Source organism: Passer domesticus, chromosome 17 (assembly GCF_036417665.1).
Source record: "Passer domesticus isolate bPasDom1 chromosome 17, bPasDom1.hap1, whole genome shotgun sequence".
Classification (NCBI taxonomy): domain Eukaryota; kingdom Metazoa; phylum Chordata; class Aves; order Passeriformes; family Passeridae; genus Passer; species Passer domesticus.
The window spans coordinates 13,634,091-13,649,655 of record NC_087490.1 but is presented as its reverse complement, the minus strand read 5'-3'; the positions used below and the strand labels follow the sequence as shown (position 1 = coordinate 13,649,655).

At 46.2% G+C, this 15,565-nt stretch overlaps 1 protein-coding gene across 4 annotated transcripts in view; it reads right to left on the bottom strand.

Annotated features, from left to right (window-relative positions):
* Window positions 1-15,565, bottom strand: part of ADGRD1 (adhesion G protein-coupled receptor D1) — a 110,904-nt gene that overhangs the window by 41,262 nt on the left and 54,077 nt on the right. For all 4 annotated transcript variants that reach the window (XM_064392359.1, XM_064392358.1, XM_064392360.1 and 1 more), the window contains 2 exons: window positions 13,806-13,879; window positions 11,828-11,951 (listed from right to left, as the gene is read on the bottom strand). In XM_064392359.1, the coding sequence (XP_064248429.1) occupies window positions 11,828-11,951; window positions 13,806-13,879 (198 nt within the window). The remainder of the gene's footprint in view (window positions 1-11,827; window positions 11,952-13,805; window positions 13,880-15,565) is intronic.

The window sequence follows — 15,565 nt, the reverse complement described above, 5'->3', positions numbered from 1 at the left end:
AAACTTTTTTTATAGCACATTTATCTAATAAAAACTGTTCCTTTCACATAGGTTTGGGATTTTCTATTATTTTCCAGACACACAATAAAATTTCACACCCAAACTAAGTATTCCATTAGAGATTATCAAACCAAAGCAGCTCTACCAATAAACTCCCCATTAAAATTCCTTTTAAAGGAGAGAAATAATGTGCCATGTGGTCATGGGAAAACATAAATACAGACAAAAAGAAGTGTTGTGTGTGTAGGTTTTTGCTGTAATTATCTGCCAACTGCAGCAGCTCACGTGTGCTGAGTTTCCAGCAGAAGAGCTCAGCAGTCTGAGAGCCATTGAGGGATGCAGCAGCACTGAAAGACAACTGTTGCTATGGTGTTACTGTTCCTAGGAAATATGATGCAGCTCTTGAGTATTTTTTCTTTTTCAGCCAAAGACAGATTTCTTTTCCCTGACTGGACAGCATCAATTACAGAAACAAAAGAGTTCTGTGTACTGGAACAGCTTAAAAGCTCCAGATAATTCCTACAAAAGAGATGCTGTCATCCCCAAAGAAGGCATGTACAGGCATTCTTCAGAGAGTATTCCTGAAACAGGAATAATCTGTGTGGCAAATGGAGCAGTTGAGAAGTGATTTCCCCTTCAGGTATATTCATGTCCAAAATGCATGGGCCCTGTTTCCTGATGCCTCCAGCAGACACCCTCCTCCCTGGCTGCAGGTGGCTCACAACTCTACAGAAGGAGGAGGGGAGCTGAGGAAGCTTTTCAGATGTAAAATCACTCTGAAATCAGTATTTCTCAGCAGAAATACTTTCTCTTAAGGCAGAAAATGTTCCCTAGAGAGTTTTCCTGCTCAGGGAGAGTTCAGATTTACAGTGCTCTGTCCTGGTGTTTGCATTGGCAGAGCTCTCAAAGGGCTGGTGGTGCCCTTACTATCACAGACAAATCCTGAGGAGCAAACCAGTGGAAATGGGCAAAAATCACAGAATGGTTTGGGTTGGAAGGGACCCTAAATCCCACCCAGTGCCACCCCTGCCATGGCAGGGACATCTCCCACTGTCCCAGGTGCTCCAGCCCCAGTGCCCAGCCTGGCCTGGGGCACTGCCAGGGATCCAGGGGCACCACAGCTGCTCTGGGCACCCTGTGCCAGCCCTGCCCACCCTCACAGGGAGGGATTTCTTCCCAATGTCTGCTCTAAACCTTCCCTCCTTCCCTTTGAAGCCATTCTCCCTTCCCCTGTCACTGCCTGCTCCTGCAAACAGTCTCTCTCCATGTGCAGGCTCCCTTCAGGTGCTGAAGGCCACAATTAGGTCAGCCTGAAGCCTTCTCCTCTCCAGGCTGAACAAACCCAGTCCTTTCCATGTGGGAAAGGGGTTCCATCCCCCCAAATCAAACTGTTGGGTTTTTTCCCATGGTAATCCAAAAGAAGATGATCACACAGATATTTTTTTTCTCTCTAATTTCTTTGATGTCATGTTTCTAAGAAAGTCTGGGTTTTAGTTCAGCCTTTCTCCAGAACCCCTGCAGGGCAAGACAAAATGTGACTCCAAGTGAGCCTCTATGACTGAGAAATGAAAAAAGGGAAAAAAATCTCTTCTACAACAAAATGTAGAAGATTCACTAAAACCTGAAATAACCTACACAGGTCCCTGCATCTGTGAGCTGGAAATTGCTCTGGTGAACACAACCAAAATCTGATGAGGCTCTAAGAGTGCTGCTCCTAAATCAATACTGACATCAGTGTGGTAACAGCTTTGTGAAAAGCAGCACCACTGCAGTCCCCCAGTGAGGGACAGAGCTGGGCTGGGCTTTGAGCCGGGTTTAATGGCCAGGAAGGACCAGGGCAGCCTGCAGGGGCTGCTCTGGGGCAGAAAGCAGCTCCTGCCCGTGCAGGTGTGAACTGCAGGGAAAGAACAGGAAAAAGCACAGAAAAGAGCACAAGAAGAGGCTAGGAATGGTTCCCAGGGTGTGCAGCCCCAGGCAGGGCTGTGCTGAAGGAGGGACAGAACCTGTATTTAAAGACATCAGATCTCCACAAACCTCTCAGCCAGCTGTCACAGCACATCTGGATGTGGTGTGCGCTCAGCTGAGGGGACAACAAGGAGCAATTTGTTAGAAGTACCTGGCTTGCCAAAGCATTGGGCCTCACTAATTAAGAAACTATTTCAATTCATTCCAATACTCTGATAAGGGCTGATTTTACCTTACCTCAGCTTGTCTTTTTGGAAGTTTACAGACTTCCTGCATGATGTGGAATATAAAACAGTAATTTGGGGTGTTTTTGTAGTCAGCACAAAAACTCTAATCAAGCTGCAATGCTATTATTAAGGAAAATAGCATTAAAAAGTACCAAATAAAACATTGAGCAATCTGTGAAGTCGTCCCATGAGCCTGATTCTCAGACTTGTCCCAATCTACATTAAATTATTCTTTTCTTGTAAAATGTTTTGCTTCCTCGTGTTTACATGGTCATTCTTTTACTCTGAAAAGCCAGGAAACGAGCTCATCCAGTCGTGAGTGTCAGCAATCACCAACACTAAGAGACAGATGTTTCTGAGTTTCAGCTTTGACAAGGTGAAATCAAAAATTCCAACCTCGTATAAAACTCCCACCCTTTCAGCTTAGGCTGTAACCCCCTTACCCTGAGAGCTGCTGAAAGCCTGGCCAAAGAAGGGATTATCCACCCTCCTGTGGCAGCACAGCCCACTGCCCCACCCCTGCTCTCGCTCCTAAAAGAACTTACTACATTGCTTACCACTTCTATTTTGGAAACTCACAGGCAAGCAAAAACTCACAAGCAAGCCTGAGAAATGATCCTGGAAAGACACCAGTTCAGACTCCAAGAACATATCCTTCATTTATAATGCTGCTCATAGGAAAAAAAAAAAAAAAAAAGTGATATCTAACCCCTCTGCTTATAAATAACTGCACGGAAGATGTAAATACATTATTATCATGAGATGGTACTTTTGGTATCTGGAGGAGCTGGGAAAGGTCATTCAGGCTGAAAGACTTATTTAGTAGGCTCTACAAGAAAAACTGTTTGTGTCTGGAGGAGAAAAGCTCCTCAGGTATGTGAGGTTACTGAGTGACCACACACAGGAGCACAACAGCCCCTGGGCAGCTCAGAGCACCTCCTGGGCTCTCTGCTCAGTGCTCCCTTTTTCCAGGGGACCTGTGCCCTCCTGTCCCTGTCCTTTTCCAAATTATTCCCCTCTCAGCCATTGACTGCACCTCTTCTGCTTGGCAAAGAGTGAACTTTTGGCTTTCTCCAAAGGAAGGGACTGTTTGGGAAAGTTCTAACCTAACATTTTCTGCAAAGCATCCCTCTATTTCTGCCTTCAGAGGTCACACATCAGACAAGGGCTGAGCTCAAATGCTTCAACCAAGGCTTATCACAGCTGATCCTGGCAGGGTTTGTCCATGTACCAAGTTACAGCTTCACTATTTAGACAGCAAAAGCAGTAATTTCACTGTCCAAACTACTTTAGAAATCTCCTTTCTGAAAAACAGTTCATCTTCCAGATAAAGGCAAGTGCTTGAACTAAAGAAGGTTTTACAGCCTCAAAAAGGAGTGCTGCAAGCTGAGGAGGACATCCTGCCTGTGGTGCAGCCCAGGACGTTTGCAGGTGCCCGTGCAGGGGACTCATGTCATCAAACCAGTAATCTGCTCACTGCTGGAAATGCCATGGCAACTGCATTGTGCCCTAAGTCCAAACAGAGGAGTGAGTCACATTTCCATCTCCCTTTTGGTCAGCCTTCCATCCCACAGGAAATTCCCCACGGTGCAGCTCCTTGCAGTGCAGATGGATTTTCCTGTTTGTTGACCTGCCAGACGTGCCAGGGGCTGCCCAGCACTGAAATCCACCCTCAGACCCCTCTGCAAAGTCTGAACATCCTCCCTGAGGGTTTCCTGGGGGAGGAGGGCAGGGGCTAAGGGGGAACAGGCAAGGCTCAGCAAATCTCCTGAAGTTGTACCTTTAAAATGTAATCTGAATCCAATAAAGAAAAGGATGAATAATTAACTTTGGCAGCCTGAGTGTCTCAGAGACATTAAAACACTGGCCCTGGCTGATGAAGCTAATGGTTTTAATTGCCTCCAGAAAGGCTGCTGAAATTCAATTTCAGTCCAGAGAGGCCTTTATTTATATGTTAAATAATAATAACAACAATACAAATCTCTGTTTTCCTTCAGCTTGCCAGGCACTTTGTTAGGTACATAACATTCCATTTTTTTTAAGATGAGCATCTGTGATGAGCTCAGGAGGCTCAGCCTGCTCCTGAGAGCACAGCATCGATTTGGTGGGGCCATGCTGAGTGGCACTGCACAATCACTGCCCCCAGAAAAGCCTAATTTGGTGCACAAACTTCTTTTCTCAAGCCACAATGCATCAGATACTGTGAATTCAAAGGAAAAAAAGGCCTCTGAGAGTCACGCTTCACCATGCAATCATCTTTATCAGTCATTTCCAACAGAACTGTTTTTGAATTCCCTTTCTCCACTAACTCCACATTTCTTAGCAATCTTCAATAAAATGCTGCAGAGGGGGCTTCTCAGGATTAAAGGCACATTCTCCTCCAGTCAGCCCAGCCTGGTGTTGCTCATTTAAAACTTTTCACTGTGACACAAAAAACACAGAATTTTCCAAATATCTCTGCCAAGATATTAATTAGTATTTTTAAACACCCACATCATGTTTCAAAGTAGTTCTGGGCACTGTGTCATCAAACAGTAGGGGTTCTGCTCATTACAAAGCTCAAACAGCAAGTTCTTAGTTCAAATGAAGCTTGAAGGAAGCATGGCAGGGAGGAAGGACTCAAGTTGTGAGGTGGGATCAGACTATAATAAAGTTTGGGGAGCAGAAAAGCTGATATTTCCAACTTCTAAAATCTGTTTGTGCAACACAGAGCAGGGTGGGTTTTTTCTGCCTCCCTTTCAAGTCTAAGGCTGGCAGGAAATGTTCAACGCTGTTTTCACAGCAGATTGTCCCGTGAGACTCAGGGAGCTCTTCTGCCCACCCAGCAGGGCTGCTGCAGCTGCTCTGTGCCCTCTGTGCCCAGCAGGAGCAGCTCCCCCTGCCCTGTGCCCTGTGCCCAGCAGGAGCAGCTCCCCCTGCCCTGTGCCGTGTGCCCAGCAGGAGCAGCTCCCCCTGCCCTGTGCCCAGCAGGAGCAGCTCCCCCTGCCCTGTGCCCAGCAGGAGCAGCTCCCCCTGCCCTGTGCCCAGCAGGAGCAGCTCCCCCTGCCCTGTGCCGTGTGCCCAGCAGGAGCAGCTCCCCCTGCCCTGTGCCCTGTGCCCAGCAGGAGCAGCTCCCCCTGCCCTGTGCCCTGTGCCCAGCAGGAGCAGCTCCCCCTGCCCTGTGCCCAGCAGGACACAGAGTGCAGTCTGAGCCTGAGGACAGTGACACACGCAGCTGCCAGGACAATTCCATGGAATGAGTGCCCAGCTCCTTTTCCCAGGCCTGGGCTTTGGCTCCATCTGGACCAGGCTGGCACTGAGGGAGGCTGGTGCCCTGGGTGCCCCTGAGCCCCCACCCCAGCCTGGGGACAGAGAGCACAGGAAGGCCCGGAGGGGACACACCAAGCACAGAGTGACTACATCCAGAGAGAAAAGTGATGGATAAAGGTGCCCCGCTCATAACATTTTTATACTGCATGGGGAAATCCTTCACTCAGCAAGAACTGGCTGCCAAGTGGTTCAGTGCTTTCATTTCCACCACAGAAAGGAGGTCTAAGTTCTTTTGGTGAGTGTTCTGATTAAAATAGACTACTCTATCATGCTTCTCAAACAAAGCAGTTATTTTGACATTTATGGCACTCCTAAATATTTGTGCTTTTCCAAAATGAAAAGTCATTTTTGCTCTCCCCTGCTGAGTGAAATTCAGTAACTGCCAAACAATTCTCTATGGAATTCGAGGGCTTTGGTATCCTGTAGCACTGGCCCCACTTTTCCCGTGTAATTCTGTGGGATTAGGGACAACCAGAAATTCTCCTATTTCCTCCCATCAAAATCTACAGGGCTGTGCTGGCACAGGAGTGGAATAGCAAAGGAATGAACAATGGCTCTGGTTCAAAACCAAGAGCAGGGCTCGATTTTCAAGGAAGAAGAGCATGGGTGTCCTAAGGACAAAAGAAATCTGATGCCCAATCCCAGTGTGAGCACAAAAATCAGGGAGATTTCTCCTCCACAGGGACAATAATCACTGCAATGAAACCGAGGGGGAAGTGGAGAGAGTGAGAAACAGCAAAGAAAGTTTACAAAGCAATGCTGGAATAAACACCCAGGCTGATTTATCTTTGTTCATCTGATGGCTGAGGGCTGTCTGAACTGTCTGTGGAGATCTTTTCAGTTACACAAACTGTCAGTGGTAATAAACAAGGACCAAAAAAATCACAATGCCTATCCGATTTTTAAATATGCAGCACAAAGAAAAATTACTGGACTAAGGCATTATTCTTTTTATGTTCCCAGCAATGAAAAGCATGCTGAGAAAAGTAATTATATAAAAATTACAAAACAGCAGAAATCAGAGTGCCACATTATTTCCATTTCATTGTCCTATTTGAGGATGGAGCTGGCTGGAAATTTTAAGAAAAAAGCTTATGATTTCAGACTGCTATTTTATTGCACACAAAGTGCAGTGCTTGATTAATAACTGCAATATTAGATTTAGGAAACAATGCTCCAAACTGATAAATTACACATCTACCCCCATATTTTTAAAGCATTTTGCAATACCAGACTTTTTCAAAGCAGCCCTTAGGAACACGAATTGATGCATCTTTTTCTCAGTCAGCCATGCATTATCAAAACTCAGCTTCAACACTGAAAGATAAAATAAAACCACATATATTGCCTCAAGAAAAGAAATTTGGGATGATTTTCTTTTTGTAAATAGAAGCTCACAGATGAATACCCAAACCTTTTCAAAATCCTGGGCTCCCTAAAATGCTAAGGGTTGTTTCTACAGTTCCATCATCAAGATCAGATGGCTTTAAGTATTTTCCCTGTATAAACACTTGTCTGCTTACAAGCCCATTGGTGAGCTGCTTGAACTCTATTGATTGATGGTCTCTTCTGAATTGTGAACAGGCTAAAATAGCATAAAAAAACAAAGTCATTTCTAGCTTTAGAAATGCAGAAAATGTGTTCAAAACCCCAAACAATTTCTACCACAGATTGTATAACACTACTGCTTAGCTGGAAATGTCCATCCACATGTGAACTTTATAGGAGCCATTTTTATACTCTCGCAGTTGGAAAAGACAGCAAGAGGAAAAACAGGAAAAAAGAGCAATTTAAGAGAATGGTTCAGGAGACATAAATATTTCAGCTGTGTCCTGCACTGGTGTTTTGGGGGAGAGAGACCCAAGCTTCAAACTCTATTTTTCTGTAGGAGAAAACGATTCCTCTTTAAAAGGATTTTTGAACCCTGGGTCCCCAGGTGTCCACCATCCTTTAGCTGAAGTGACATTTACGTGGCAGATGGTACAAATAGCCTGGCATGCTTTGTACTTGTTGGATCACTACAAAAACAAATCTGCCAGATGGCTGGCATGCTCCTTGGCAGGAGCAGAGGGCTCCACTGGCTGATGGGGGGTGAAGCTGCCCAAAATGCAGCAATAGCATCTGAATGTTCTCGGCAGCCCTCCTGAGCTGCAGCTCTGGGCTGGGCTGGGCTCCTGCACTCGAGGAAGGAGCACTGCTGATCCTGTCTGTGTGTGCCACAGGGCTGGTGCTCTGCCTCTCCTGCCACTCTCCCTGTCCCTGCTGCCAGCAGCCCCTGCTGCTCTGCCTCTCCTGCCACTGTCCTGTCCCTGCTGCCAGCAGCCCCTGCACAGAGCTGGGACCCCCAGGCCCAGGGGATGGCTCCTGTCCCACCCAGCAGCACCACAGGAAAACCCCTGGAGCAGCTCCTCGCCCTGCTCTCCTCCAGAAGGAACAAACATCACAATAAATGGGTTCTTGCTTACTTTCTTTCTCCCACCACAGCCGCCCTGGAGCAGCGGTGGCTCCGTTCCTGTTTGTGCTGGCTGCAGGACAGCCTGGAACACTGCTCTGTGCATCCAGGAGGGAGCACAGGAATCCCCAAGGTGCAGCTGCAGCAATGATTTATTTGCTAGAGGGACTGCTTCCCCCTGCCTCGGGCTCCCCATCAGGAGAAGCTTGATGAGAGCAAGCCCTTCACATCTGCACAGCTGCTCTGAGCGCCCCAGACCAGGGTGTGCTGGGCAGATGGCACTGAACAATCCTCAGTCCCACTGACCTGCTCAGGGCTGTCCGAGAGCTCCCTGCAGTCTCCAGGTTCTGACTGCCTGCTGACCTTAATTACATCCCTGACACAGAGGCAATCAAGGGTTGAGTGTGTTCCTTTGGGAACATTCTGCTCATCTGCACTCCCATTTTACCTCCAATCAACTTATTTATTTGGTTAAACCAGTTGATGGCTGCTAATCTCCAAAATTCAAAATAAATGTTGTCATTCTCAAGTGAGGACCAACAAGATAAACGAATCTCAGCAAGCAGGAACTGGGGCCAGGCTGACACAGGCAGCAGCAGAGTGATAAAACACAAACAATTTCAGCAAGGCCTGTGGTCCAGCTCCTCAGCAGGGTATCAGCCCAGTGCCAGGCTGACATCTGAGCACCACATGGCTGTGAGCTTTTCCAAGATGGTTATTTCAATCCTGAAATAAACTTGTTACAACTAATCCCGCACACCTCTGAAGGCACCGAACTGAGCTCATCAGCAGCATTGTTTGTGTCCTTCTTTCACAATCACCTTGGCTTCAGTGCCTTAAAGCTCCTGCTGAAACCAATGTAAAATCTGGAGTGCTGTGCAGCTACATTTGCAACCCCAGCTCAGTTCTAACTAATTCACAGCAATCCAACTTCTCCCATCCTGCTGCAGAGCCCACAGACATCAGAGTGAAGGTTCATTTTGTCACGTTTAAGTTAATATCCCAGAATTTCAAATTTTCCTTTGTGACTAGTCTCTTTCAATTTCTTTCTCTGAATATTAGAATAAAAATGATTTTTCATCTCAGCAGATTTCAGCCTTTGGAGATTACCTCCAGCTGGCATACAGCAGAGCAGTGACTGAATTAATCTAACCTGTTTTGAGCAAAGATCAAGAAGAAGAATGGAGAACTCCCAGCTTGTTCTCCAGAACTTTCTGGCATTTCTGTGCTCCCTAGAAATTACACCCACCTGGCAGTCTGTGCCAAATGTCTGACAGTTCATCAGCATCCCTCATCTCAGTTATTCCAAGTGTTCAAGAGGCAGCACCAGGAAATGCAAGACACCCTTCAGGTTTGTTCCTGTGAGTGTCTCACTGGAGCAAAATGGGATCCAGGTGGGGCACTGCAATTCCTCCCCAGGCCAGGGGCATGAGTGAATAATAAGAGTTCTGCAGTGCTGAGGAATATTGAGAATACAGCAGGGCACTGATGGGCACAAGAAACACACAGAAAGTGTTTGTGGGGGATCTGCTGGTGTTGTGAAGGTGGAGGGAGCTGGAGCCGTGCCAGGGAAGGGAGGCTGGGGCAGGGGCTGCCAGGGCTGGATCTGCTGCATTCTGCAGCTGGAAAAAAACATTTCACCATGGAAGGAACAAAGAGAGGGACTTCAGCAAGAAGATTCCTGCTGGAATTCAGCATAACTCAGGAGAAAGCCACCATCCCTGACAGAGTTACAGCCAAGCTGAGCCCTCTGGCAGGGCAGGGTCACTGACTGCAGAGCTGGGTGCTCAGAGACACCTTGGCTGTGCCTGGACCCCCTGAGCATCCCGTGCACTCCAGCTGGGAACAGCAAACTCTACAGAATGCAAACTCACACTAATGGGAAGCTTACGCCCTTTTTTTTGTTTTTGAGCAGAAGGAAATCAATGTGAAGAGGAGCTGAGGGACTCAGAGCTCTCATCACACTGAGCTGCTCCCAAGAGCTCCTGGGTTTCCCCACAAGGGCTCTCCCTGAAGCTGCTGCACATGTACCGAGGCGTATTGCCGCTCTTTATCACAGTCAGTATCCCTTTTTTAGATTTTAAATTGTTTTCTGTGCAAGGGCTGGCAGAACTGTGCACCCTGGTTTTACTGCAGGAGAGGCTGTGCAGGTGCCCTCGGAGGGGCCTCTGCCTCTCGCTGCTCCCTGAGAGCTGCACTCATCTGCACCTGGGGAGAAAGGAAATGCCACTTTCCACAGGAGAAGGGAAGTGTAAACACCCAGAGAATTCCCGTGAGAAATTAATTCCCTTTTTTTTTAACCAAAACACAGCTTTTGATGAAAAATTCTACAGTTTTCAGGCAGTTCCTTTCCAATAACTTATTTCCATTTTTTATGAAAAGCAGAGCCTTTTGGGTAAGAATCTAATTTTTTCCCCAGAATCTAGAGAAATATAAACATTCTGTCAAAAACAGTGTTCCTATAAAAAAAAATTTGGTCCATTTCAATCTGTTTGGCCACAGATGAATTATAGCTGTGTAAACAGAACTGTTCAAACGTGGGCAGTTGCATACTCCCACCCTCTTTCACTTGCTTCACATTATCTGTGCACTTCATTTATGAAAAGAGGATTAAAATACACAAAAGTTCAAGATCAGATATAACATCACTGCAATAATGTCTTAGAGCACTGGCAGCCTGGTGTTCCAAGGGGTGATTTAAAAGGGCCCTTTGAACCTTGGCTCGTGAATTTCTGAACATGGTGAACAAACACAAGAATGTGCTCAAAATCCACAGCATTTTAACATTTGCCTAAGAGGGTTCCAAGGACACCTGAGAGAAGTTTCCAATTGTCACGTTGGTTCAGCAGGCTTTACTTAGCAAATGCTTTGGGAATTTGAGCTGGCACAGCTCAAAGCCAGGAGTCCTGTCTTTGCCTGACTCTTCAGGCCAATTACACAATCATGATAACAATTCTTTCCACTAGTTAAAGAAATTCGCACCACAAGAAAATCCTAAATGGTCCATTTGAAGGAAATGTCTTGGACAAAGATTTGGGATGAGATTTTCCTTTTATCATAAAGGGGAAAACAAAGCTGTGGAAAAACATTCTGCACAAAGTCTGGTGGATGTAAATGCATCAGACCAATCATTTGAGGAGAGAGAAGCTATTGAAAATGGAGCTATTAAAGGCCTGTGAGCAACTGGAAGGTCCATTCACAGCCAGCCTTTCCCAGCTATGTGTTTCAGACCTCATAAGGAAAACTCTATTCCAAAGAATTCTGTATGAAATATCTTTGATCTGTAATTGCTAATATGGCATAATACTAAAACTTATTGCAGCATCCCATTAATCATCACAATCCTAAATCTGTTTAGTTGAAAGCTGGGCCTTTCAGAACTGTTCCCCAGTGGGGAACCAACCAATCTTTCAGTGACATTTAATTGGTGGCTGTCCTGTTTAATCCTGGCTAATTCCCTGAATGCTGCTCTTTAAAACAGGGTTAATAATAGCACATTTCTCCCAAGATACTTCTTTCTGACAAGATGGGAGGTCTTGAGGCAAAGCTGCATTCTATTATCAGCCTGAAGAGTTCCTAGAAAAATTGTACTTGGAAACCAGATGGGATCATTAGGTGCTTTACAAGTAATAAAGATAATAATGGCTAGATAAGAACCGGATGACCTGAGGTAACCAACTCCCCTTCAAGTGCTCAGACTGACACAAAGGGCTGGGGTATTAATTAAGCTCTCTGGATAACACAATGGAAGCAAGAAATAAGTCCAAGCTGGGCATAAATGAGCCCAGTTTCAGTCACTTACGTGATGTGAGGATGTAACTGATGCATTTATGCTTCATTTTTACAGACAGATTTACTGCTGTGCTAGTCTCACCTTCAGAGGCACCACTTGCATCAGGATGGCGAAGTTGGTGAGGTGGTTGCAGAGGCACACGGAGTGGTTGAGGTCCCCACTGTCCCTCACACAGCCCTCGTTGGACCAAACACCAGTTCCATTGCTGCGAGGCACAAAAACCAAACGTCACCCCTGCCAAAATGCACCTGCTGGGGGTTAATTCACAGGCACTGTGCTACACAGGGATGAAAGCCTGGCAGGCATCTCAGGCTGGAGACCCCACAAACACTGTCAGTTCCACCATGGAAATAGCTGAGGAAAATATTCACCAGGACAAGGAACAGATAGACCCCTGCATGAACATCTCTAGAGATTTCTTCCCATTTTATAATCAATGAATGATAACTACATTGACATTACATTTTGCAGCTCGTTTATGGCATTTCACCCAGATTTCTGTATTCTGAGAACTGCAGTACCAGACAAGGCAATGATCTTGCAAAACCCCCAAAATCAGAGTGTCTTCTGTGCTGCCTGACCCTTACCCAGTGTCACACTCATCCTGCCACAGCCATTCAGGCTGTCTGAGCACAAATTCCAGAGCCCATCCCTGTCCCTTCTGTCACTTCACCCCAAGGGGCAGCTCCTGCTCCACTGTGGGATGGCTGGGCAGGATGTGGGGCTGCTCTCAGCATCCTCATGCACTTTGCTTTTTTTTTTTGAGCAGTGATCCTGATGAGTTTGCTTTTCCTGGGAGCCAGGGCGAGCCAGAATTCCCTGTGCTCTGCCAGCCTTGGCGTGGAGTGGGGACCCAGCAGCCTCGGGCACACAGGTCACCCACCCCTGGTCTGACAGGAACTATTTCTTTCTTCTGTTTTCTGAGTCCTGCAGATTGACTGAGTGATCTGTACTCAGTGCTTGTTTTAAAGACAGGTATTACCTCATCCTTCTGCCCTTCAGAACCCCTTGAGCTCTCAGAGAGACTCTGCTGAAGGTCAGAGCCCAGATTAGCTACGGTGCCCTGGGGAATAAACCCATCCTGGCACAGTGCAGCTCCTCTGGAAGGACAGATTTCATCCTGGAGTTTGTATCCTCACAAAGCCTCCAGGGCCCCGGCCCCAGCCCCAGCAGAGAGCAGTACAGGAACAATGCCCCAGCCATATTCATTTGCTTCATAAAATCTGCTTCTAATTTATCCTAATTTGTGAGTAACCATAACAACGAGGAACTGCCAACAGCTGGGGCAGCTCCACACAGGTGAAAGAAAACTTCAGTGAAACAATTACTGTGACCTCCCCAAGTGCATGGTGTTCAGGAGGGATCACAGCATCCCAGACCATTGCTACATCAATTAGGCTTACACTGTTACAGCTCAAAACCTGTTAATCCCCATGAAATTAAAAATTCACTATTTGTATTCTTTCTCAATGAATTCACTAAGAGCAGCGTATTTCAAAAGAAAAAAAATAAATGTATTCAGTGCTAAAAAAAAGCAATAAAAAGCTACTGCTTTTCCATAGCTCTTATTTTCTGAGTGAAATTCGAGGTGATATTTATTTCCCTTTAATTCTACTTTGCATTCAAGATGGATCATTGCATTATGCTTATCCATTCCATGCATTGGCCAAAATTCACAGCTCTGAAATACAGATTTCACACGCTGCTGTGGCACAGAGCCAGTGAAAACAAAGGCTGTGCTGGAGCTTTGCCACCTTGGAACATCCGAGCACCTGCCCAAGTGGACACAAAAAATGAGACAAGCACGATTTGTATCAGTCTGCAACTTTGATTTCAAAATGTTTTCAGTTCCCAATTACCACCCAGCCCAGGGTCTGGGAATGCCAGGTCTCCTATCTCTGGGAAGAAGAAACAATCACATTGTGGTTTTTATAAGCCAGTGGTTCCATTCCTTCAACTAGTTCCATGAATGAAAGCAAGAACAATATAGGAAGTACACAGCATCACAAAGTGTGATTTAATAAAACCAAGTTAAAGAATTTGGAATTATGCAACGTACCTGTAATCCAGAAATGCACAGTAAAGATGAACTCTGTTACTTTTATTCAGTGCTTGGCTGTATTGTCTGGGCGTCTGCAAGAAAAAATAGAAACCCTGAAGGAATGTTTAAAAAGGACTAAATTCCACTATTCAGCTACTTCACATTCTCATTGCTACAGTAATTTCAAGAGACTGATTGTAGATTAACACACCAGAACTGGCAGCAAAATTGTTCAGTCCTCACATCCTCAACACAAGCTCCAAACATGCAAAGATGGTATTCAGTCTTAATTTTACACACTGGGATTAAACTTTTACTGCTCTGAGTGAGAAATCTGTGCCTCCTTTAGGCAAATAGCAAACCAGGATCACTATTGTTCATAAGCACAAATACATGTGCTAATTTTTGCAGGACTGGGACATCATTCTTCAGCACATACTTGGCTTCTTTGGGTTTTGTTCATCGTTTGTTCTCACTGGGTAGTAAAAATGTCACATTTTACGATTAATAACTCTGAAATATGTGCATTACAATGACCAACTCCCAGACATTTTCTTTCCACAACAGCAATTATTTTAAAACATACATTCAAACTGAAAGAGCCATGCTGTAATTCAAGATTTTATTTTAGCACACCTCAGCATTATAATGACATCATTTCTATCTTCCATAAACAGGTTTAGCAAGTAACTCAATCTCCTATATTCCAGAAGCTTTGAGATCCCATTCTCCACTCCGTTACATGAGCTTGATGGCAAAATTACTCAAATTATATTGGACTGAAGTAATAGTTTGTTACAGACAAAATAATGCAAACTAGAGGATTTCCAGTGTTTGTTCAACCCTTTCTAATACATAAATCCCTAAAGTCCACATCATGTGAGCCCTGCCTTATGGCAATTTTTTAATTACAAGAGTCTTCAACATAAAAAAGACACTGGTGAATTAACAGCTCTCGGACTATTGCAACACAATTCAGCTGTCAAGACCAAAGATAATCAAGTTCTGCTTTCTTTGTTTTAGGGAATGAAGAAAAAAACCCCACCACCTCATCCTGCTGAAACTCAACCAAGTACAAGAAGTTCCTGATGCAATTTTCCTTCTCCTCTCCCACGAGCCCAGCCAGGAGTGTCAGGCACAAGGTAGCACAGTTCCCCCCTGGCTGGAGAAAACCAGGAATTTCTGCCCAGCCAGGAGTGTCAGGCACAAGGTAGCACAGTTCCCCCCTGGCTGAGATAAGCAGGAATTTCTGCCCAGCCAGGGCTCCCAGGGCTGCTCCTGGGTGCCACACACCTCAGGCAGCTATGCTGCAGATAAGGACGTTCATGCTCAGCCCACACTCTGCACAACGTAAACGGAATTCTCTTATCTGCCTGAGCACATCCCTGGCCAGGGTTTGCAGTTCCCTGCCCGACCCTTTCCCAGCCTTTGTCACAGGATGGGGCTGCAGGTCAGGTGCTTTGTGAGAGGGGACTGTCAGTGTCACCCCAGGACTGTCAGTGTCACCCCAGGACTGTCCCTGAAGGACTGTCACCCCAGCCCTGTCACTGTCTCCCCAGCACCATCACTGTCACCCCAGCCCGGTCACCCAGCCCTGTCCTGCCCTTCCCTCTGGCCTGGGACACCCTGCAGCCCTTTCCCCAGGGAGCACAGGCAGCACTGACAGCTCCCGGTCCCGGCTGGAAGGGAGAAGGGACAGGCTCACATCCTCACCCTCAGGGACACCTCCCCGTGCAGCCCAGCCTGCTGCCACTGCCCTGCTCTGGGCAGAGCCCACG